General features: G+C 36.3%; 1 protein-coding gene across 1 annotated transcript in view; it reads left to right on the top strand.

Moving 5' to 3' along the window:
* Window positions 1-25,443, top strand: part of RAVER2 (ribonucleoprotein, PTB binding 2) — an 85,641-nt gene that overhangs the window by 2,595 nt on the left and 57,603 nt on the right. The window contains exons 2-4 of the mRNA XM_025983263.2: window positions 15,934-16,000; window positions 19,451-19,920; window positions 23,004-23,195. Of these exons, the coding sequence (XP_025839048.2) occupies window positions 15,934-16,000; window positions 19,451-19,920; window positions 23,004-23,195 (729 nt within the window). The remainder of the gene's footprint in view (window positions 1-15,933; window positions 16,001-19,450; window positions 19,921-23,003; window positions 23,196-25,443) is intronic.

Genomic DNA, 25,443 nt, shown 5'->3' with positions numbered 1-25,443 from the left:
ATTTAGATACAGAATCTAGACTGTTGGCTCTATTCTTGTTTTGCTGTTGGTATCTTTCTCATTTCTCTTAAGAGACATGAAAAAATGTCAAAGCGTCTAAAAAAGGAACAGTTTTAATTACTGGGTATTAGTGATGGATGGAGGCTTTATGAGAATTATACTGATTTGTATTTTTGAGATACCCTTTCTCTGTTATGAGTTTATGTTTGGCCTAAGTCTTAGGATTTTCTGTAAGGTAGCAAGAATAAACTATTTGAATAAAACTGTATAGTCTGCATGTCTAGATGAGTCTTGTACTGCCAAGTAAAGTATCTTAAATTTTTACACTAAGTTAAATTCTTAGGCCAAGTTTTTTACAATAGAAGAATTTAATCTAAAAAGAAAAAAAAGAAAAAAAAAAGATCTAGAGATTAGTTTCCAGACTTGTTTGAGCATTTCTTTCCTATGATGATTTATATTATAAAACATTGTTTGTAAGGATGCCTGGGTGGCTCAGTGATTGAGCTTCTGCCTTTGGCTCAAGGCATGGTTCCAGAGTCCCAGGATCAAGTCCCACATCAGGTTCCCTGTGGAGAGCCTGCTTATCCCTCTGCCTGTGTCTCTGCCTCTCTCTCTCTCTCTGTCTCTCATGAATACATAAATAAATTTAAAAAAATAAAACATTGTTTTTAAGATTGCTGGTGTGTAGTTTTAAAATCTAAATCTATAGTGTACAGATAACATTTGAGTAGTGTTTTTTTTTTTTCCTGTCATCTCCTGTACCTGTATCTTTGCTAGTTTTCTGATCACAATTATAACTATGTGGTCCGTGTTCCATAAATAGAATAGACCAAAGTATGCTAATTTTTAAAAGCAATTAAAAGACAATCTTTAATTAGACTGAGCATTGCTATTTTTATTGGTTGAATAAAATGCATATATTCTTACCTCTTAAGTTCTAATATTTTCATAAATATTTTTTTGTGAGGATTTTTTATATTTTATCTTTTATTTCCCTTAGCAATTCTAACGTCTAGGGGCACCTGGGTAGCTCAGTTGGCTAAGCATCTGCCTTTTGGCTCAGGTCATGATCCTGGAATCTTGGGATCAAGCCCCATCGTCTGTCATTGGCTCCCTGCTCAGCGGGTCATCTGCTTCTCCCTCTCCTTCTGCCCCTCCCTCTGCTTGTGTTCTCTGTCTCTCTCTCTCTCTCTCAAATAAAATCTTTAAAAACTAACAATTCTGATGTTTAGTTCTAATGTCTTTCTTAGTGGCTGCATATTATGTCAAGTTAGAAATGAGGGTTTAACTTTAACTGAATTTTATGTTGTGCCTTTTAGCATTTATTGCATGGCTAAAATATATATACTTTATGAAATAACGAACATGGTTTAAGAATTAAAGTAACTACTTTTTGTTCAGTTATTAAGTAATAAGATGTTTTAAATATCAAATTCCTGTTCTTTTCTAGAAGATTCATTTTTTTCCCTGAAGATTTTATTTATTTATTCATGAGAGATACAGAGAGAGAGGCAGAGACTTAGGCAGAGGGAGAAGCAGGCTCCCTGCAGGGAGCCCGATGTGGGACTTGATCCTAGGACCCCAGGATCACGACCTGAGCCAAAGGCCAATGCTCAACAATTGAGCCACACAGGCATCCCTCATTCATTCATTTATTCTAGAATATTACATTAAGGATCTAGGCCCTTCCTAACTTTAGCTGTCAAGCTGTGTAATTATGTCTCTAGAAAAGTTACATTGGTAACTGAGCCCAATAATATTCTTTCAACATTTTAAAAACATGAGTATTTTCTTTATTAAATATGATTTTTATAAATCTTACTCAAATTTTAATTTTTGGTAAAAACTTCTCAAAAGCTGCCTCATTTAATAGCTACTGTACAGTCAGTCGGGTGCTGTCTGGTTGGCCTCCTATGCTTTCTCGAATCCTTCTAGCTCTTTGTGTTTTCATAGTCTTAGCTCTGGTTCATGTCTCTTTTCATGTCTTGCCCAGACTACTATGACTTCTCTGTTTGTCATCTACCCTCATTATTGTCCTGTGTCTTATGTTTTAGCCCATCCTGCTAACTGCTTCCCTTGAGGAGAACTCCCCCAAAGCACAAGTCCAATTATGTCCCTCCCCTACAAAAAAAGAGAAAAGAACGAAGGAAGAGAGGTTTACCTCTACATTCCCAGCACTTCTCAAACTTTTCTTCAAATGTCCCTCAACATGTCTCTTTTCCTCAAATTGTGAGGAAGAGTGAAGCTCAATCAGCTTATCCCAAGAAACTTTGAAGCTTTGTCTTCTGACCGAAGTTTTCATATTAATTTTATTAGTTCTACTGGTCACCTTGGATTTAATTTAAAAACAGTACTTAGGGACATCTGGGTGGCTCAGGAGGTTGAGCATCTGCCTTTGGCTCAGGGTGTGATCTCGAGGTCCAGGGATCGAGTCCCATGTTGGGCTCCCTGCGAGGAGCCTGCTTCTCTTTCTGCCTATGTCTCTGCCTCTCTGTCTCTGATGAATAAATAAATAAATAAAATCTTTAAAAAAGCAAAAACAGTGACTTAAACTTGTTTCACCATCCTCCAAATTTTTTTCATAAACTTGACACTTCTGGAAGATGCACATATGTATCCTATGATTTTCCATACTCCCTAATTACCATAGGTTACTCAGACCTCCGTTTGAGAAGCATGACATAATGAGCTAGAACTCTAAGACTCTAGGCTTTTTATGACTTGGCCCTTGCCTCCATTTGCAGTCTTATTTCTTATTAGTCCTACAATGGATTCTACTCTAGTTTTATCAAGCTAGTTTTAGACCCCCAAGTACTTCAGGCCACAGTGATTTGGATATTTATAGTATGTCTTTGAATGTTTGTGTTTGGGAATGCAATTATAGTATTTATCATGAATAACATTTGTAATAATTATAGTGAATAATAACAATGTTGAGAACACTGTTTCTTATTCAGAATAGCCATTGTGAATGTATGCATGAATAGTCTTTTGCAGCTCTGAACTTAGGATTTTGATTTAAGGTAATGTCCTAATATGTGTTTTTTATTGCATTTCCTATACATTGTCTTTATTTGTTGGTTCTCCTGGTTCTGCTTTAATGGAATTGTTACTGGAGTTTCAAAATGGAGAAAACAATAGCATTTATTCCCTGTGTTGTTTGAATTCACTCACTTTTTCTCTAACATGTTGTGTATGTACGTGTGTTTTGCTCTTGTGTTATTTTAGAATCCAAAAGAAATTTTCTTGTGTAATTAAGAGAAAATGTGAGGTGCTTAGGGCTAACAGCCAGGATCGGTAATAGAAGAAACATTCTATTGTTTCACTCTGGGCACTATTAACTTTCATTTTGAAGTATTCTATTATAATAGTTAATTGAGAAGGTTGATGGTTAATTCACAGAGGTCTGTCTAAAAGCATAGTATTATCAACTAAGCAATTTTTAGAAAAACAAACCACTGGTAGAAAACTCCAGTTGATTTTCTTTTTAAAAGCTACTTATTCCTGTTTTTCTTTCATATCAGTCGAAAACAAATAGGATTTCTCACATACATTGTGTTAACTGTGAGATTTTAAAATATGCATTATTTTCTTTAATAACATTCAGTAATTCCTACCTCTTTTTGTATGGGGCTATTACCCATTTTTTTCCTGATAATACTGGGATTATTTTGCATTTTGAATTTTTTCTTTTTCTTTTTTTAAAGATGTTATCTATTTATTGTTAAGAGACACAGAGAGAGAGGCAGAGGCAGAGACAGAGGCAGAGGGAGAAGCAGGCTCCATGCAAGGAACCCGATGTGGGACTTGATCCTGGGACTCCAGGATTGCCCCTGGGCCAAAGGCAGGTGCTCAACTGCTGAACCACCCAGGCATCCCGAAATAATTCTTCTTCTTCTTCTTCTTCTTTTTTTTTTTTTTTTAAGATTTTATTTATTCATGAGAGGCATGGAGAGAGAGAGGCAGAGACACAGGCAGAGGGAGAAGCAGGCTCCATGCAGGGAGCCCGATGAGGGACTCGATCCTGTACTCTGGGATCACACCCTGAGCTCAAGGCAGCCGCTCAACTGCTGAGCCACCCAAGTGTCCCTATTCTTTTTCTCATCAAGAATGCCATTTTACTTCCAAAAGTTACTTTTCACAGTGTAGTTTACATGACATAAAAGTTATTTTCTAATGTAGTTAATCAATTTCATGATGAGTTCTACCCCTTTTCTGCATGTCTTATGCTGTTCCCAGTGTAGCAAGGACACTGAAAGCTGCTAGAGGAACATCTTCTAGATTTCCCGGTCACTACTGGCTCAGTAAGTTTCTAGTCTTGGCAGGAATTCTTGAAAAGTGTTTCAGCAATGCTTGTTCTCTGTTCTGAAAACATTTTCAAGAAGAGCAGTACTTTGTGGTCAGCATCACAATGCTGTGTGTTAACAAGCAGTCCAAAGAAGTCTCAGGTGATTTATAGGCCATTTCCTGATTAATGAATAGGAATTATTCTTATAAATTATTTTTTGGCTAGTAACATGTTTTCCCATAGAAGAATATGCTAAATGTGATTTAGTATTGTTCACTAGCATTTTAACAATGATTTAAGCTATGATGCTCCTAAAGTTTAAGATTACTCTAAATGGTACAATAAGCTCTAAACAGCTTTGTGCAGGAACAGAGACTCTCCCAGCTTCAAATCATTGATGAGTGCACCTGTGCCTTGTCAGTGCTCAAAAAGAGCTGTATTTAAGGCAATTGCTCTTTAAATAAACAAGATTCTGAACATCGGGGAAGCAATAAATCATCTCTGATAAAAGGCTGTTGCTGAAAGGGGTCCGTTTCACTCCGAGTTTTGTCCCTTCCTACTTCTATTTGCACGTACCTTCCCTACATTATAACCTCTGGTCCTTAGGAGCTACCAGAGCCCATTTCTCTCTTGTGGGTAGAGAGTTTTATGCTTAGCTCTACTTAGACCAGCTCAAACAGGCAGGTAAAGGAATATTAAAATGTAGATTAACCATAGTTATCTATACATTTCAATATTCCATACTTGTTTATCTGAAACCTTGGCTCTATTTGTATTTCATTTGCTTAGAGAGGTAATTGCCGTACTCTAAGGGGATGGTATGCATCAAGAGGGGTAAAAGTAAGGAGTGGGAAAGTCAGAGCACTGATCTGTATATTTTGGCTTATAATTCTCTGCAGAGGATTGTCCTTGGTTGCCGTGCCAAATATCTTTCATTTTGTTCCTCCACATCTGACTCTATCCTTCTTACCTGCTCTGTGTCCTGGGAGGCTTATCTCGCTCTGGTTTCTGGTTGCATTTGGCTAGAGCCACCAGTAGGAGATCTAAAGGTGGAGGCGAGATAGATTGGAGTACTTATTCACTCAGCTTCCTTTCTCCTGGGATACCTTGGGTTGGCTGTTAATTCTTTCAAAGGTCACAGTTCTTTCCAGTGCTGCTCTCCATGCAATTAAGCTCTTGGGGTTGTTTGTAGTCATTACCCTTGCCTCCTTAGGCTCAGAGGTTATAAGGGACTGTTGCTAACCAAAGGCTTTTTATAAGTCTTTGTAGATAGTCTTCTTAAAAAAAAAAATCCTCTGCAATTACTTAGTTTTTGAGTCTGCCATATGTTTCTTGGTGAGAACCCAATGCTGTCGCCTATCTCTTGTCCTTCCTAATAGCACCCAGATTTTCCTTGGAGGCTCTACTCATCCCTCATTATTTATCAACTTCTATGGTTTGGGTTGATTTGACAGATTACTCCTATCTGTTTGGGTGACATAAACCAACAAACAGTGTTCTTCCCTTTCGACATTAGAATTGGTTAAAGCATGGGCAATAACCTGGCCCTAAGCCAATCTGTATATCCCGGCCCCTTGGCCATTGTGATTGTTACAACCCGATATACTAAAATGGTTAGGGCTTTTGTTTGCTTGTTAAGGTAGGAGATTGTCTTTCATCCCATTGGATAAGGATGCAGAGACATATTGCCCTGATTACAGCTGGCAGTCTGAGGACAGAGGAGGACTGACCTGAAGGAGAAAAAGGTAGAGGAGCCCTGATCAAACTATATCTGAAACTTACCTCTGGATTTCATGGTTATGCAAGCCACTAAATTCTTATTTCATGGACTTCAAGTTGGGTCTTACATGTATACCAACCAATAGTACCCTAACTAATACAGAATTTTAATTAAAAAAAAAAAACCATAAAATTTCAGTATTGGAAAGGATGATAGAAGACATTTTAACTCTTTTGCTTACTATATAAATCAAATTTAGAGTTCTTGACACATGGAATCTTGCACACTTTTAACACCTTTACTTTCAGGCATAACTGCTTGGTTAGGTATCCTACTCTGTCTTCAGACAGCTTGGTTATAAATGTTTTATTTATACTGAATATAAAAAATTATCCTGGAATTTTGATTTCTAGATCTAGCTTCTCTCTTCCCATAGAATTTATGGTATTGTTTTTTAACTTACAACTTCAGTTCCTTCAAACCAGTAATTTATAGGATGTAAGTCCAAATTTCCTCACCGTCTTCTTTTTTTCTCCCTGGACACACACCACTAACCACTTTGTCATTGTATCTCCTAAAACAGGACCATGGTTGTCTAATTGAGCTCTTCCTGTAATCCCCCTGCCAGAACAAATTTTTCTTTCCTCTGGATATCTATAGCAACAATAACAAATTTTGTTTATTGGGTACCTATTATTATTGCCAGACACTGTATGCTTTTTTTTTTTTTTTTTTACATTTGTTTACATTGTACTTAATCCTCACTTCAAGACTGTAAGATCAAACTTCCTCATTCCCATTTTACTGCTAGGGAAACAAATGCAAAGTTAATACCAAGAAGTTTGCCCAAGGTCATTCAACTAATTAGCCATAAAGTGGAAAAGACTAATATCTGGTTCCACAGCTCATATTCTTTTCCTACACTGTATTATAATTGTAATTCCCCTCTGCACACATTGTAATGTGTTTCAAAGGACAGGGATTGTGTAATATTTACTTTATATCACAAATACTTCACCTAGAACCTGACTCATTGTTCCAAGGGAAATTTAAAACAGAAGGGGACTGCCCACCTATGTTGTTCTAAAATGTTAGACTTCTTTTAATATGTCTGACACCCCGAAGCCCCCAGGATTGATTTGCAAAATGAGAAAATTTTGCATTGTGAGATCATGCTAGCTTTTTTGGTAGTGATGCTACTCCATTTACTTATAATAATTCAGTCAACTCCTTATGGCTTATGAGTAGGTTGAAAGCCATAAACCCTCTCTCTAGGAAAGTGCTAATATTCATAGACACTCAGAAATTTGCATGTAATCAGGGGATTACAGATCTCTTGTAACTTATGCCTGATCTCACTGGGGAGTTTAGACCCAGTCTAGGCTAATATAATTTGATCATGTTTTGGGGACTTCACCTAAATATGGACCACTTGAGCAGATCCAGAGCTGCTTCTTGAAGAGTTTTCTTCAGAAACTGCTGTGGCCCACATTTATGCAAAGGTGGGGTAATCCTCCTTCTTGGGCAAGAATATCAATTAGGCTCCTTAATTTTCTTTCTTTAAAAGAGTCAACTGTGTTGCTTCATGTTTGATGTAAAAGCTCATTGTTCTCTGGTCACTCAGCAGTACCAATTGACATTTTTAGGTACTATTCCGGGCCTTTACAAGGAATTGAAGTGTATTATTTCCCCCCAACATTTATTAAACGTCAAAGATTGTTTCTCTTTAAAACACAAGAAGACTGATGTGCTGTTCAGTGTTCTTCACATAAGTATTTATTGATAGGAAAAAAGTTTCTGGGGTACCCAAGTGGCTCAGTAGGTTAAACGTCTGCCTTATGGTCCTGGGATCTAGGCCTGTGTCAGGTATCCTGCTCAGCGGAGAAGCCTGTTTCTCCCTCTCCCTCTGCAGTCCCCCCCCCCCCCCCCCCATGTGTCCTCTCTGGCTCTCTCTGTCAAATAAATAAATAAAATCTTTAAAAGAAAAAAGTTTCTTCTGTTAGATTTTGAGTCCCTAACTGGTGAGCCCCTAAACTTGTTTTATAGGCATTTAGTGCTTAATTTTGTGCTTACTTACCATCATTATCTTTGGGTGTGTGGACTTATTTCTTACTTCTGTATGCTTGTACATTGTGTTTGAAGCTTTCTGTTACATGTTTGTTACTACCTGAATGCCTAAACAGCGTTAGATTTCATTGAATTTGTTTATGCCTGTATTTGTATGTAAATGTTGCCTCTCATCCTGCTACCTTGCCTGATCCCATGACCCATCCAACCCTTCTGACCCTAGACAATTTGGTTTTATATTTTTGCCCCTGAACCCCTACTGTGATTATCTGCTCTCAGCTCCCAGCCTGCTTTTATTTCCTGGACTTTGGATTTTTCTATTACCCACAAGTGTAACTGCTTACTCTTAATTCCAGGTGAGTCTCCAAGACTCTGACTTTCAACCCTGTGGGCTTTTTACAGCCTGATCTAGAGTAAAGGTAATGGCAATAAAGAAGAACATGCGAATCTGGGAAGTTTTAAATTTTGAGATAATCTTAAACATACAGAAAAATATAATACAAAGAACTTTTTCCCCTCAGCTGTTCAAGAGTGAATACTAACATGACACTTTATCACCCTGAGTACTTTATTGTGTATTTCCTACAAATTTGGACATTCTCTAGCAGAGCCACATCACACCAAAATCAGAATACCTGCCACCTAATCCTTGGATCACAAGTTAAGTTTTATTGGTTGTCCCACTGATATCTTTCATAGTGAAAGGATCCAGTTCAGAATTAGGTATTGTGTCTTTTTAATCTTTTTTTTTTTAAAGATTTATTTATTTATTTATTTATTTATTTATTTATTTATTTATTTATTTATTTATGATAGACAGAGAGAGAGAGAGAGAGAGGCAGAGACACAGGAGGAAGGAGAAGCAGGCTCCATGCTGGGAGCCCGACATGGGACTCGATCCCAGGGCTCCAGGACCGCACCCTGGGCCAAAGGCAGGTGCCAAACTGCTGAGCCACCCAAGGATCCTCTCTTTTTAATCTTTAGTCTGGAAAAAGTCCTCAGTCTTTGCTTGACTTTTAGGACCTTGACCCTTTTGAGGATGATAGGCCAGTTATTTTGTAGAATGTCCTTCAATTTGGGATTGTCTCATGTTTCTCCATGATTAGATTCAAGTTAGGTCTCCTTAGCAAGAATATCACATTTTGATTGATTTTTTAATAAAGTAGTATTTGCCAGGCTTCTCCATGCAAAATTCTTCCCCTTTGTAACTAATAAGGATTTTGAAGGGGGATACTTTAATTAAGATTGTGAATATTCTATTCCCTTTCAAGTGTTCAATTTATTTACTAATTTATACTAAAAATAGGCTCATGGGTTCCTATGCTGCTCAATGGGTTATACTTCATTAATATGATTACTTATTTTCATGCTTCATTTGTTTTAGATTTGGGCAATGGGAGCTTCCTCAGGCTGGCTCCTATGTCCTCTTTTAAATCTTTTATTTTGCAATAATTTTGGATTTACAGAAAAAAATCGCAAAGATAGCACAAAGTTCCCATATATTCTTTACCCACTGTCTATTCATGTTACATCTTAAATACTCAAGGTTTATTAGGACTAAGACTTTAGCATGGGCACATTATTATTAACTGAACTTCAGACTTTTGATTTCATTAGTTTTCTCACTTATGTCCTTTTTCCATTCCAGGATCCAATGCAGGGGTGCCACATTATGTGTCATTAGTCTCCATTCTGCACAAGTTTCTCAGTCTTTCCTTGTTGTTCTTTTTTGTAAGATTTTATTTACTTACTTAAGAGAGTGAGAGTGTGAGAGAGAGAGAGAGAGAGAGAGAGAGAAAACAAGCGGGGGAAGGAACAGAGGGAGAGGGACAAGTGGTATCCGTGCTGAGTGCAGAGCCTGATGCAAGGCTCAGTCTCATGACCCTGAGATCATGACTTGAACTGAAATCAGGAGTCAGATGCTTAACTGACTGAGCCACCCAGGTACTCCAGTCTTCCCTTGTTTTATATGACCTTGGCAGTTTTGGTCAGATATCTTTTTTAGAATGCCCTCGATTTGGGTTTGTATGTTTTTCTCATGAGAGATTAGGGTTATGGAATTTTGGTAAGAATTCCACAGAGGTGAAGTACACTTCTGATCACATCATTTCAGGGGAAGCATGACTTACTATCAATGATGTTAATCTTGATCATTTACTTAAGGCGCTGTCTGCTCCATCACTCCTATAAAGATACCACTTTTTCTATTCATGATTCCTCGGAAACAAGCCACTAATTCCAGCACACACTTAGGGAAGGGTCTGATGTCCTTTGGATGTGTCCCCACCATTTGCTGAATACATCCTTTGCTTTTGACATTAAGATGTTGCAGCTTGTTTTGCATCTTCTGTGCTCTAGCCCTGGAATCAGCCATTTCATGATAGCACCTATTATGAACTGAATGTTTGTGTTTCTCTAAACTCGTATGTTGAAGACCTAATGCCCAGTGTGGCCATATTTGGAGATGGGGCTTCTGTGGAAGTAATTAAAATTAAACAAGTTCCTAAGGGTGGGGCCCTGATTCTAGTGGGAGTACCCTCACAAAGAGACATTGAAAAGCTCAGTGTGTGCTGTGTGCCTAGTGTTGCCTGCCCTGAGTATGTGTATGCACTGAAAAAAAGGTCATGTGAAGATGACTAAAAGTTTATAAGCCATGTTAGGGAGTTCAGATTTTATTTTAAGGGAAATGAGGATCCATGAAATATTTAAGCAAGTGAGTGTTGCAATCTGATTTCTAGCTGTCAGAAAGTAAAACTGTTGGTTTTTTGTCTTTCAAACCTTGTTTTTGGCCTGATCCTCATTCCAAGGTTAGGAGGTCAATGATGCATTAAGCTTTAGGAATGTGATGGGAATGAATATTTCATAGACTTTATTTTTGCACTGCTGATACATAAGCTACAATATAGCATAGTAGTTCACTGTGTTTGTTCTGGAGTCTGCTAGCTTGGGTTCGAATACCAGATCCATCACATACTATCTCTACTGCCAGTCAGTAGACTTTCCTAGGGCTCAGTGTCCTTATCTTTAAGATCTGGATATAGGGATGCCTGGGTGGCTCAGTAGTTGAGCATCTGCCTTTGGCTCAGGGCGTGATCCTGGAGTCACGGGATCGACTCCCATGTCAGGCTCCCTGCATGGAGCCTCCTTCTCCCTCTGCCTATGTCTCTGCCTCTCTCTCTCTCTCTCTGTGTCTCATGAATAATAATTTTTTAAAAATCTTAAAAAAAATAAAATCTGGATATAGGGGCACCTGGGTGGCTCAGTCAGTTAAGTGTCTGACTCTTGATTTCAGCTCAGGTCATGACCTCAAGGTTATGAGATGAGCCATGCATTGGGCTCCATGCTGGGCATGGAACCTGCTTGAGATTCTCTCTCTCTCCCTCTTTCCCCTGCCCCCCTCCTAATTTTTCCCATTCTAAAAAATAAGTAAATAAATAAAATTTGAATGATAAAATCCAGCTCATTTGGGCTAAATAGGATTGAATAAGATAATGTCTATAAATTGGTTGTAGATACTAACCACATCTACAGAATCCTTCACAGTAACACTTAGATTAATGTCTAATGGAATAACTGAATACTATAGCCAAGTTGACACAAAACTAATCATCACAATGCCCTACCTTTACTAATCAAGGGAATGCAAATTAAGATCACGGTAAAGTACAATTTTATATTAACTAAATTGACAAAAGTCAAGTATCTGGTAACACCACGCATTGTATGTAATGGTAATGTAATCAGTGGGACTCTAATGTATTCCTATGGGAATGTAAACTACAATCATTCCCGCAAACAATTGGCACTTTCTTACATACATTTGTATGTGTGTAGCCTAGAAATTTCATTCCTTCAAAAACTTGTACATGAACACCAGGAAATGCGTAAAATATATAAGAATGTGGTAGTAGTTAAAAATATGTAAGTAGCAAAACAACAACCTAGAAACAAACCAAATATCCGCTGGTAGAAAAATGGATACATAAGTCTCCTATAGGCATAGAATGGAATATCAAATGGTAGTGAATAAATGAATGACCAGTGGAATATGAGTGAATTTTTGGAACATTTTTATTGAGTTTATAAAGCAAGGTACCAAAAATAAATAAATAGATAAATAGGCAAGGCACAGGAGATTAAAAATAGCATAGTACCATTTCTCTAAAGCTCAGAAACAAGTAAAATAAGTCCCCATATCATTTGGGAATACATACCTACATTAGGAGCTCCAGCTATGGATGAAAGGGGCAGGATGGGCTAGCAAAGGATGTAGAAGTCAGTGGAACAGTGTTGCTAATGTTCTAGTCTTTAGGTTTGGTGGTGAGTTCCTGGGTGCTTCTTTCATTATTATAACTCATAACTTAGTATGTTACAGGTAATTTTTCCATATTATCAAATCACTTAAAAATATAAAGGATAATTAGCAAAAACATTTGTTTCTTTTTCCCTCAAAAAAGCAGAATTTGAAACTTAGAGTGCTTTAATCTGTGAAAGTCTTTCTTAGGAAAAAGAAATTCATAAAAGCCAGAGAAGGGCTTAGAAGACTGCATGATTTAGGTTTAAAACTAAGGCTGGGTTTCATTGTGGCTGTTGATTCTCTCCTTAGGAAATATTTCATATGTGCAAAACTTTTCATTTAATTCCAGGGAGTAATAATGAACATGGTCTGGAAATAGATTGCTAAAGCTGTTAGTTCTGATGAACTCATCTACTGTAAGAAATTTGTAACTGGTATTCATGGTCACAGGGTGCTACTTCATTCCTTAAAATTAACTTGTAAGTTAATAGAAATGTCATAAAGCTAGATCAGAATAGAAAGATGTAATTTTAGTTGTTTGGGTTCTGTGTGGCGGAGCATTGTAGAATTCTGGCAAATGATATAGGGCTCTCTTTCAGGTTTTAAGTTTTTAATTTGGCCAACTTACCGAGGCTCAAATTGAGGGGTGACCCACTTTTGCCTGGGTCAGAACAACCAAGGCATGGAGGAAAATAATTGTTTTTTTTTTCTTTGCAAGAAGCTTTGTAAGGTTTCCCAGCTGGCAAATTCGGTATCCCACATCTGTTACATAGAAAAGCTACAATTTGAAATAGAGGTATTTTAAAAACAATTTTTAAGGTGCCAAATGCATCTTTGAATACGTAAGATCTCTCTCAGGTAATCCTCTCAGCTGAATGAGTAGCATAACATGTCATTTGTTTACAGATACTTGATAATGTGAAGAGCAGTGTCATGTTTTCTTTATCTGGCATTTAACAGCTGTTAACTAGTGAAATGAGAGATTAGAGTCTGTGCAACTAAAAGCATACACTTTGTTTGGATCCCTTCAAACAAAATGGTGCCATCTTCTATATTAAGGATTAAATTAGCTGGTTGGTAAGATGTATATGCCATGTTATTGAGAGAGTTATATTTTCTTAATGAATACACTGTATGTTTTAAGTCCAAGGAAACATTGAAGCCTACAAGATAAAAAAAATTTCCATAGTAAGATGTAAACTAATCTGTATAGTGATGCTATTCCTATATAATTCATCAAACCATATCTTACAAAATTGGTAGTATATGTATGTTAAAACATATCTAATATTGACTAATAATACTAAATTATCAACTTTACCTTTCTTTTATTACTTATCATAGGTGATTTTTTTTTCATCTAACATTATGTTTTTATACTTTGCCTATTATATCATTCTTTTCCCCCATGCATATTTTTCTTTTAGGGAAAATATGTCTCATCTTGTAACTGTCAGCTTATTTATTTCCCATTTCTATGTGATCACTTATTAGGGCACTAATGATATTGTTTTTGTGACTGTTAATGGTAGTGTACTATTGTTAGTTGATTCTGGAAGGATTATGGTAGTATAGTATAGAGGTTAACAGTGTGGTCGCAGGATCCAGACTGATGGGTGAATCTCTACTCAGCAAGTCACTAAGTATATGACTTTGGCAAATTACTTGATTTTGTTTTGCTGTGGTTTCCTTTATTTATTTATTTTTCTATAAAGTTTTTAAAACATATTTTCAGGTAATCTCCATAACCAATATAAGGTTCTAACTTACACCCCAAGATCAAGAGTCATCACATGCTCTTGACTGAACCATCCAGGTGCTTCCACCTTTAAAAAAATTTTTTTTAAGTTTATTTATTTATTTAAGTAATCTCTAAACCCAACATGGGGCTTGAACTCACAACCCTGAGACCAAGAGTCAAGAGCATGCACTTTTCAGTGTCAGGCTGGTTTCTTGATTTTTAATAAAAGGAGTGAGTTCAGTGCTTTGGTACCTAGTAGAAGCTAAGTGAAAGCTAACTATAACAATGGCAATAATAAAAATTATTATTGAGTTAGTTTCTATTGTGAACTTAATATACTAGCTTAATATACTAGCTTGTGTATGTTTAATTTATTCATATGCAAGTAGAGCAGGTTGGCTATAACTCTCCAATCTAGAATCAATATGCCCATGTACATGATAGTCCATTTCCTTTAGAAAATTCTGTCTGTTGTATATTATGAATAAATTTTCCAAGGCCAAATTCAATGGCAAAATAATTGTATTCACTTTGTATTTGAGTGCCTAGCATTTGCAAAATAACAGAGTAGTATACAGATATATGAAATATAGTTCCTGTACTCAAGTATTATCATTTTAACAGGAAGGATTAGGAATAGAAATCTGCTTTTTCAGGACCCTAGGTGGGTGAAAATTATACCAGAAGAAACCATGTCAGACCGGATTAATACTGGAAACAGAATGAACCAGAAAGTCAGTTTCACCATTTTGGGGAGCAAAGGGGAAATGAATTGAATTACATATATACCTTGGTGGTGGTTATTGTTTTCATACCCAGGAATCTCTGGATCTGCAGTCTACCTGTAGTCTATTTTTTTTTTTTTTTTGAGAGGAGAGAGAGAAAGAGAATCTCAAGCAGGCTCCATGCTCAGCATGCAGAGCCCCACATGGGGCTCAGGCTCACAACCCTGAGATCATGGCCCTAGTTGAAATTACAATTTGGACAGTTAATTGATGAGCCACCCAGGTGCCCCTGCAGTCTACCTGTATTTATTTTCTTTCCTGGTTCAGCATCTATAAGTGTATTACTTGTTAAAAGCTCCGTATGTGCAATATATACAAAGAGAAATGTTTAATGCTATTGACATAAGACAAGTACAAACGAAGTATGACCATTATTAGCGTAGAAGTAGGTGATATCTCATCCTGCAGAAAAGAATTGGAAAAAACTTATGGTGTTTTGGTGGCTCATTTAGTTGGGTGACCAACCCCTTATTTCAGCTCAGGTTATGATATTAGGGTCATGAGATCAAACCTGATGTTGGGCTCCATGCTGAGTGTGGACCCTGCTTAGGATTCTTCCTCTCCCCCCACCCCCTGTTCATGGTCGTGCTCTCTCAATCAAAATAAATAAATACATAAAAAAAGAAATTGGAAAAAAAGTTCTTGAAAGAATATTTGAGCTGGGATTTCAAAAGATGCATGTGATTTCAGATGAAGTTTAGGAGCCTTAGTGGTATCTTTGCTCCATGCAAGGTCAAGGTATCAGCGTAAGTAGTGATTCGGAGTGAGGGCTGTGCATGGCATCCTGGTCAGATAGCGAATACCCATTGAGCAGAAACGTGATCTATGTGCAGGTTCTGTACTGGGAAATATACTTGGAGAGGTAAGTTGATGTCCTATTTAGTGGGCTTGGAATGCCTTCAACTTAAAGAATTGAGATCCATGAAAGGTATTTTACATGGCAGATGGTGGTGGCAGTGATGATTGGCTAGTACAGCTGGATTATCCACTAACTGCATTTTGTGTTTATTTGAATTCATATTTTATCTCTCTTAGGAAGTTCACGATTTATTACAAGACTATGAGTTAAAATATTGTTATGTGGACAGAAATAAGCGAACAGGTAAGCTTTTACTTTTAAGCAACTGGTTTCATTTTGATTCTCAGTGTGGGCACTAATAGTGGCTTACTGTCTTTTCATTCTTAATCTCTGAAACTCTTAAGCATTAAATCATATAAATGCTACTCACACAATGTATTTTCTGAAAATATCTTAAATTATCACATAATTAATGTGTTACTGGAGACATTTTTATAAAGAGTTTTCTAATATGTTGTGATGTTATAATAAATTTTTATAGGCTTGGTATCCTTCAATTTTTTTTATTGAAGTATAATTAGCATATAGTGTTATATTAGTTTCAGGTGTACAACACTTTTTGGGGGTATACAACCTATTGATTCCACAATTTTTTGCATTACCCAGTGCATACCACAGTAAGTGTACTCACCATCTGTCACCATACAACATTATTGTTATATTACGGACTGTATTCCCTATGCTATTACTTTTCATCTCCATCACTTATTTCATAGTTGGAAATTTGTACCTGTTAATTGCTTTAATGTATTTCACCACCACCTCCATATCCCCTCAGGCAACTGCCAGTTTGTTCTATGTATTTGTTTTTGTTTTTATTTTTTTAAGTAAACTCTGTGCCCAATGTGGGGCTCAAACTCATGACCCTGAGATCAAGAGTCATGCTCTACCAACTAAACCAGTCAGGCGCCCCTTGTTTGTTTTTGTTTATTCGTTTGTTTTTTAGAATCCACATGTTAGTGGAATCATATGGTATTTGTCCTTCTCTGTCTGACTTATTTTACTTAGTATTATATCCTCTAGGTCTGTCCATGTGATTACAAATGGCAAGATCTCATTCTTTTTTATGGCTGAGTAATATTCTGTTGTGAATATATATACATCTTCATTGTTGTAAAGCTGCAATAAACAGAGGTGCATATATCTTTTCAAATTAATGTTTTCATTTTCTTCAGGTAAATACTCAATAGTGGAATTCCTTGATCATATGGTAATTCTACTTTTAATTTTATGAGGAGCTTCCATATGAGTGGCTACATTAATTTACATTCCTGTCAGTAGTGCACAAGGATTCCCTTTTCTCCTCATAACACTTATTATTTCTTGTCTTCTTGATACTAGCAATTCCACTGGTATGAGGTGATATTGTGATTTTGTTGTGGATTTCCTTTTTGATGAGTGATAAGCATCTTTTCATGTATTTGTTGGTCATCTATGTCTTCTTCGGAAAAATATCTATTCATATTCTTTGCTTATTTTTTAATCAGAGTGGTTTTTTTGGTGTTGAATTGTATGAGTTTATATGTTTTGGATATCAAACCTTTACCAGATATATCATTTGCAAATCTCTTCTCCCATTCATTAGGTTGTCTTTCATTTTATTGATGATTTACTTTGCTGTGCAAATTATTTTTGTGTAGTCTCAGTAGTTTATTTTTTACTTTTGTTTCCCTTGCCTCAGGAGACATATCCATAAATATGTTGCTAAGGGTCCAAGAGATCACTGTCTTTTTTTCAACCATTTGGAATTTTATGGGTTCAGGGCTCACATTTAGGTCTTTAGTTCATTTTGAGCTTGTGTATGGTGTAAGAAAGTGGTCCAGTTTCATTCATTTGCATGTAGCTGTCTAGTTTTCCCAGTACCATTTATTGAAAAGACTGTATTTCCCATTATATATTCTTACCTCCTTTGCTCTGGATTAATTGGCCACATAGATATGGGTTTATTTCAGGGCTCTCTGTTTCATTGATCTATGTGTCTATTTTTGTGCCAGTGCCAAACTGGTTTGATTACTATAGCTTTGTAGTAGATCTTGAAATCTGGGATTATGATACCTCCATGTTTGTTCTCCTTTCTCAAGATTGCTTTGGCTTTTTGAGGTCCTTTGTGGTACATTTTAGAATTAGTTGTTCTAGTTCTGTGAAAAATGTTGTTGGTATTTTGTTAGAAATTGCATTAAACTGTAGATTGCTTTGAGTAGTATGGACATTTTAACAGTATGGGGGTTCCAGTCCAGGACTGTGGGATATCTTTCCATTTGTTTGAGTCCTCTTCAATTTCTTTCATCATCATTATAGTTTCAGAATACGGGTCTTTTACCTCTTTGGTTTAATTTATTCCTAGACATTTTATTCTTTTTGGTGCAATTATTGATGAGATTGTTTCTTTCTCTTTTTGCTATTTCATTATTAGTGTACAGAAAGGCAACTATTTTCTGTGTATTAATTTTAAATCCTGCAGTTTTACTGAATTCATTTATTATAATTGCTTTTGTTGGGATCTTTAGGGTTTTCTTTTTCTTTTCTTTTCTTTTATTTTTTTTTTTAAGATTTTACTTATTTACTCATGAGAGACACAGAGAGAGAGGCAGAGACACAGGCAGAGGGAGAAGCAGGCTCCATGCAGGGAGTCCCATGTGGGACCCAATCCAGGGACTTCAGGACCATGCTCTGGGTGGAAGGCAGGTACCCAGCCACTGAGCCACCCAGGCATCCCTTTAGGGTTTTCTATGTATAGTATCATGCCATCTTTGAATAGTGACAGTTTAACTTGTTCCTTACCAATTTGGATGAATTTTATTTCTTTTTCTTGCCTAATTGCTGTGACTAGGACTTCCAGTACTATGTTGAATAAAAAGAATGGACATTATTGTCTTGTTTCTGATGTTAGAGAAAAAACTTAGTTTTTTTTGCCATTGAGTATGATGTATGATGTGGATTTTTCATGAATGACCTTTATTTAGCTTAAGGTATCCCCTAAACACACTCTGCTGAAAGTTTTTTATCATGAAAAGATGTTGAATTTTGTCAAATGCTTTTTCTGCATGTATTGAGATGATTGTATGATTTTTTATTCTTTATTTTTTTTTAATGTGGTTTATCACATTGATTGATTTGTGAATATTGAACTTCCCTGCAGCCCTGGAATAAATTCCACTTAATCTAGGTGAATGATCCTTTCAATGTTGCTAAATACACTTGCTAATATTTGTTGAAGATTTTGCATCTATGTTCATCAGGAATATTCTTCTGTAATTTTCTTTCTTCATAGTGTCACATGTTTCAACATGAAAGAAAATTTTTAATACTTCACAAAATTTTGCATTACATGTAGTTGGGAAAAATAAAATCTGTAGTTTGAAAATATTGTAAAAATTAAAAACAGAACATTGTAGTATCTTATAGTGGAACTCCTAATATAATTCCAATACTTTTATTTGAGTCACTGGTCATGAAATTAGTTAAGTGGGTGGTGTCAGCATTAAAAAAAAAAAAAACACCACGAAATAGAATAGAAATATCAGAGTGCATTGGATGTGGTAGGAGTATTGGTTCCTGATACTTTTGTTTCAGAACTGTGTATATGTATACCAAGTCACAGACCAAAAGTATATTCCTTACTGTAAGTCATAGTCAAAAAAGTTTGAAAACACTGGCTTAGAAAATTCTTTAATTTATTTTGTTATCTTCTAGCTTTCGTAACCTTACTGAATGGAGAGCAAGCCCAGAATGCAATTCAGATGTTTCATCAATATTCTTTTCGAGGAAAGGACTTAATTGTTCAGCTACAGCCAACAGATGCCTTGCTGTGTATTACCAACTTGCCCACTTCTTTCACACTAGAAGAGTTTGAAGAACTTGTTCGTGCTTATGGAAATATTGAGAGATGTTTTCTAGTCTATAGTGAAGTTACTGGCCATTCCAAAGGCTATGGATTTGTGGAATACATGAAAAAGGACTTTGCTGCAAAGGCTAGATTGGAGTTACTGGGTAAACAATTGGGAGCATCAGCTCTGTTTGCACAATGGATGGATGTTAATCTATTGGCCGCAGAGCTCATTCATTCTAAGTGCCTTTGTATAGATAAACTCCCTAGTGACTACAGGGATTCAGAGGAGCTGTTGCAATTTTTTTCCAGTATACATAAACCTGTGTTTTGCCAGGTATGTATTCTTAGGGTATCATTTGAAATCTTTGAAAGTCTCTGCCTGTATATTCTGCATGCAATCACAAATTTATTATACCTATGTGAAAATCACAATGGATAATCTAAGTCTTTTTTAATCTGTAATGAAGACTTTAAGGTCATGGTAAATTTTCAGTCAATTCCTTTTGCAGATGAGTTAACCTATATTATTATATAGTTAAGTATGTCTTAGCAAACCCATCACTTACTCATTCACTTCATTCCAACCATTTGTTGAGCCATTCATCCATTGATCCATTCATCCATCCAGGTGTTGCTTATTATCTTCTCAGTGCCAGACACTATACTGCTAAAAGTTAGAAATATAGAGAATAGAAACATACTCTCTCGATACCTTACAATTTTGTAGAAGGTACTGACAAGCAGATAATTATAAATCCTGTATAAATAGTAATGTAATAGAAGATAGGGGAATATTATGAGGTTTAAAAAGAATGTATAATCCTATCTTAATGGGATCATGGTGAGACATTCAGAGAAGATCTTGAAAACTGACAGTACTGGTACAAATTTTCATGTACTTGATCAGTAAACTTAAATATATTCTACTAAATAGACAAAAGTATATATTGTATAAAGCTCCTTCCCTTGTAGGTATCCAGTAGCAACTGATGAACTCTTTTCTCCCTTGCTTTCCTTAATTTCTTCCTTCTCTCTCTTCTCTCCTCCCATTCTTCTTTTACTCTTACCCATATTCCCTGCCCCCACTACCCCACCATTTTTCTTTTATCATGCATTTGTTGAGTCTCTACTATTAAACTAGAAAGCTCGGAGTTGTTATAGTTTTTTTACATATGTGGGTGTATATATATCCACATACACACATAACCATATATAACTATATATAATTATATAATATTTTATTATATATGTAAACATAGGTTATATAGCTAACTATATAACTATATTTAATACATATAACTATAATTATATAGATTAATGCTACCATCTTACTTTTTCTTGTATTTCTGTCCCTTCAATCCCAATATAAGCATCAAAGCAACCATCTAAGAGTTTCATAAAACTAGAAAATTCTGTGACAAATTTTTTATCAAATCTTTGCCCAGTTATTGAAAGATGATAATCTAATCCATATCCTTTTTTGGATACTATTAAGTATACAGTGATATTCTGTGGTCAAACAAAACTCTTTGTAGCTGTAGTTGGTGCCTTTGAAGCAAATGTGAGGGAAGTAGCCATTTATCACAAGTTGTATTTGAATTGTGAATCACAGAGTTGGAAGGTACCTGAGAAGTTCTCTAATCTTGGTTGCCAAGATGGTAGAAAATGTTTTGTTACATTATTTGTAAGTGACCATTTAGCTCTATTAAAATGTTTCAAAATAATGGAAAATTAACTAGATTAGAAGTCAGACCATTACATATTTGAATGGCTCTCCTACTGAACTTAAATATTCCTCTTGAAAACTGTTGATGCTGTGGACTTAGATGATTTTGTCTTTTGAAAGAATTAAAATAGTATTATAATTTATATAGCCATAAAAGTGATCATAATGAACTAGGAATAGTAATAAGTGTTTCAAAAGTTCTCAAAGGGTCAATAAAACAACTTTGCAACTTTGCCTTTATCAGTGGATCTGTGAGATTCAGGTTCTTTTGCTTGGTAGGTTGACATGGACTATATTGAAGGTAGTGTCTTATCTTGTGATCAAGGGACATTAAAGAGACTGATGACTTTTACAAATCTGATTTTTTTAAAAGATTTTATTTATTTATTCATGAGAGACAGAGAGAAGCAGAGGGAGATGTGCAGGGACCCTGATGTGGGACTCAATCCCAGGGCTCTGGGGTCACAATCTGAGCCAAAGGCAGACATTCAACCACTGAGCCACCCAGCCACCCCTTACAAATCTGATTTTAATATCTGGTTTAGATTAGAAGAGAAATGGGGCTGTAGGAGAAGTGTTTGGAAGAGGTACATGTTTTCCCTTCCTGTTAGGTGATTGGAAAAAGCTTTGTGGAAGAAAAAACATTTGAGGACAGTTTTCAAAGGAAGAATGTGAAGGAAAAATAGAAATTTGGTCAAACTATACAAAAAGGTAAATCTTTAAAAATAAGAGGAGAGAAACTAAAAAAGATTGAGAAATTATTTAATTGTAATATTAACTTATGAGATGCCAAATCCAAACGTGTTGTAGATGTGTCTTTTAAAAGACATACCATGCTGAATTTTACCACATTTACCACTTTATCGCGTGAATGTGTTTAAGATAATTCAGACATGTTCAAAACTTAGAAACTTTTTAGAGTCTTATTTTGTTCTTATTTTTGCTCTTTGTACCAGTCTTTACGGATCCAGGACTTTAGTATCTTCCTTTACACTCTTACAGGTGGGTGACTGGAAATATCAAGTTCTACATTGCAGGAGTTTATTTAGGGCACATTCAGAAATAAAGCTTGTGTGTTGTGTATGGCATTTTAACAAGGCTGGGGCACAGTTTTCCCAAATAAGATTTGCTTTGGAATACTTGACCAAATTTCTGAGATTCGTTTCAGTAATTGTTCAGTATCTTTCATTGCACATGTATCTGGCAAATTTATTTTAAAGTTTTAGTTATTATGTCTCCATATTTTTCTATACCTAAATTATTAGTTATACATCTTCATATAGATGGAATATTATCATTTGAGCTTTGACTTTTAAAATAACTTAGAAAATCAAAGAATTCAAAAGAAACTTGACAGAATCTTATTTATAATCCTATCTTCAGGGAAGACTGTACATAAGTATCTATCTATCTATCTATCTATCTATCTATATTTATTTATTAAAGGTAATCCCTGTACCCAGTGTGGAGCTCAGACTCATGACCCCAAGATCAAGAATTGCATGCTCTTCCAACTGAGCCAGGCAGGCATCCCACAACTAGGAAACTTGATTTTGGAAAGAAAGAATACATTATTTTTGCCAGTATCATGTTTTGATACATTTGTTTTAGAATTTGAAAATTATATACTGAAAATAAATATTTCTAACTGAATTTTAGAATTCTCCTTTTAACAAAATGTATTAAATCAGCTTGCACAGGATGAAGGCAGTTATGTTGGTGGCTTTGCAGTAGTTGAATATAACACTGCCGAGCATGCTGAAGAGGTTCATCAAGCAGCTGATGGAATGACCATCAAAGGAAGCAAAGTCCAAGTTTCCTTCTGTGCCCCAGGAGCACCAGGGCGAAGTACATTAGCAGCATTGATAGCATCTCAACGTGTGGTAAGTCTACTGTTCCTTATTAGGATATAGAAAAATTCTAATACTATTTTAATCTTTCCAAACCAGTTGACCGTTCATTGGACCCTCATTATATTTCCATTATACAAAGACATTCTTCCTTTGAAAAATTGGCTAAATGGTGTCTCTGTCATATCAAGCCAGGAGTTATTACAAAAGAAATTGCATTTGGTAGATTATAGCCAAAGAAATTTTACGTAGGAATGTTCTGTTCTAAATTTTGAGTGTCATGTCTCTTTTTCCAAAGTGTTCATAAGTATCCACAGTGCATATATAGGAAGGTGTGTGCTTTGTTTTTGCGTACAAGGCCCATTGTCACTACTTCTCTATTGTTAACTGTCTTCTTATTCCTCTCTCTGCCTCTCTAGTGTGGAAGTTCCATGTATATAGGGACTATTCCTTGTTCAGTTTTTACTCAAGGCACTTAGCATGGTAAATACTCATTGACTGAACTAAGGAAGGAATACACATTTGAGGGATAAGGGGAAAAGACTTCATGATGGAGGGGATCTTTGAGTGTGACATTAAAGTATGATTTTGAAATACATTGTTGAGAATGGAGGCTAGGATTGCTAGATAAATACAGATTTTGCATGAGACATTATACTGAGAAAATTTTCCAGTGTTTATCTGAAACCCAAGTTTAACTGGGCATCCTGCATTTTTACTTGCTAAATCTGGCAACTATAAGGAAGTAGAGTGAGTTGAATAAAACCTTTCAAGCAATAGAATTGGGCAAATTTGCATGCTTCAAGAGAGGTGCAGGTGAAGGTGTGTAGAAAGGGATGTATGGTGAAATGATAGGTTGATGCCAAATCAGGGAGGACCATTGAACACTGAAAGAGTAGAGATTGAATTTGATAAGCAGGAGGGGGAGCTTTTGAAGTATATAAACAAGGTAATGATGGAATCAGAGTTAAGCCATCAAGAGATCAGTCTAAAAGTGGTTCGTAGATGAATTGAGGAAGGAGGAAAAGATAGGAGGTTGCTCTTGGCCTCATGTCTCTTGCCCTCCTCTTCCTGTTCTTTAATCTCACATCTGGTCCTGGATCCCTTCTCCTTTCTTTTGTAGTTTGTCCTTCTCCTCTTCAGTTCTTCTGTCATTCTCTTGTCCTTGCTTGTGGAAGTCATAACTTCACGTATTCTTTGACTGTCAATGTCATGCCTCTGGTTAAATTGACTCTGTTGGATCAGAGTCACACAGTTTACAATTCTGAATCCATCTAGTCAGCTACACCTGCAGCGAGGGCACTGTGTCCTCTTGAAGAGAAACACCTACATGACTTGATGCTACTACACATGTGTAATATATGTTAATTGGTTATCCCCTGCAAAACTTTAGCTCATCATCTCTCATCAGCTGCTCATTTCCATTTTCTACAGCAATTGTCTCAAACTTTCACCCTGTTTCTGCCTTTGTCCTATCAGCTGGTCATGGCTCCTACTTTTTAGAAAGTACAAAGGTCATGTGCTGGATCATTCATTCAAGTCTTCTCATACTGCACCAGCAAATGTGTCCCAATTTTTAAAAAAATATTTGTTTGTTTATTTATTTATTTATTTGAGAGGGCAGGCCAGAGGGGGGGAGAGGCACAGGGGGAGGGAGAGAGAATCTCAAACAGATTCTGAGCTGAGCACAGAGCCTCACATGGGGCTCTATCTCATGACCCTGAGATTATGACCTGAGCCAAAAACCGAGAGTCAGACACTTAACTGACTATGATACCCAGGCACACCTGTGTCTCTATTTTTCCTTTTCTCTTCAGTAGCATTCATTCCACAGGTACACTCTGGACACCCACTCCATGCTAGGCACTGTTAGAGATGTTTACAATTCTTCAGTGAACAAAATGGACAAAGACCCTGCTCTCTTGGAGGAAGAGCTGTGCTTCCTCCTGCCGGTGCTGGGGCTCATGACCATATACCCCATTTTCAAGGATTTTGATCATTACCTTTCTACTTACTGTCATTTGTTGCTCCACTAGCTCCCATCCCATCTGCTTATAAACATGCTCAGATCCTTTCCTTTAAAAGTGCTCTCTACATACTGCCCTTTATATTAGTCTTCCTTCACAACTGGAGCTTCTTGAACAATTAGGCCCCATTTGCTGTCATCATTTCTCCATTTGCCTCTCAGCCTGATGCACTGTGGTTTCTGCCTCTGCTATTCAAGTGAACCTGTTCTCATGAAGATTAATAGAGATTTCTCAGTATTCAAGTTGAATAGGTG

Source organism: Vulpes vulpes, chromosome 12 (assembly GCF_048418805.1).
Source record: "Vulpes vulpes isolate BD-2025 chromosome 12, VulVul3, whole genome shotgun sequence".
Lineage (NCBI taxonomy): Eukaryota > Metazoa > Chordata > Mammalia > Carnivora > Canidae > Vulpes > Vulpes vulpes.
This window is presented reverse-complemented; position numbering and strand designations above follow the sequence as displayed.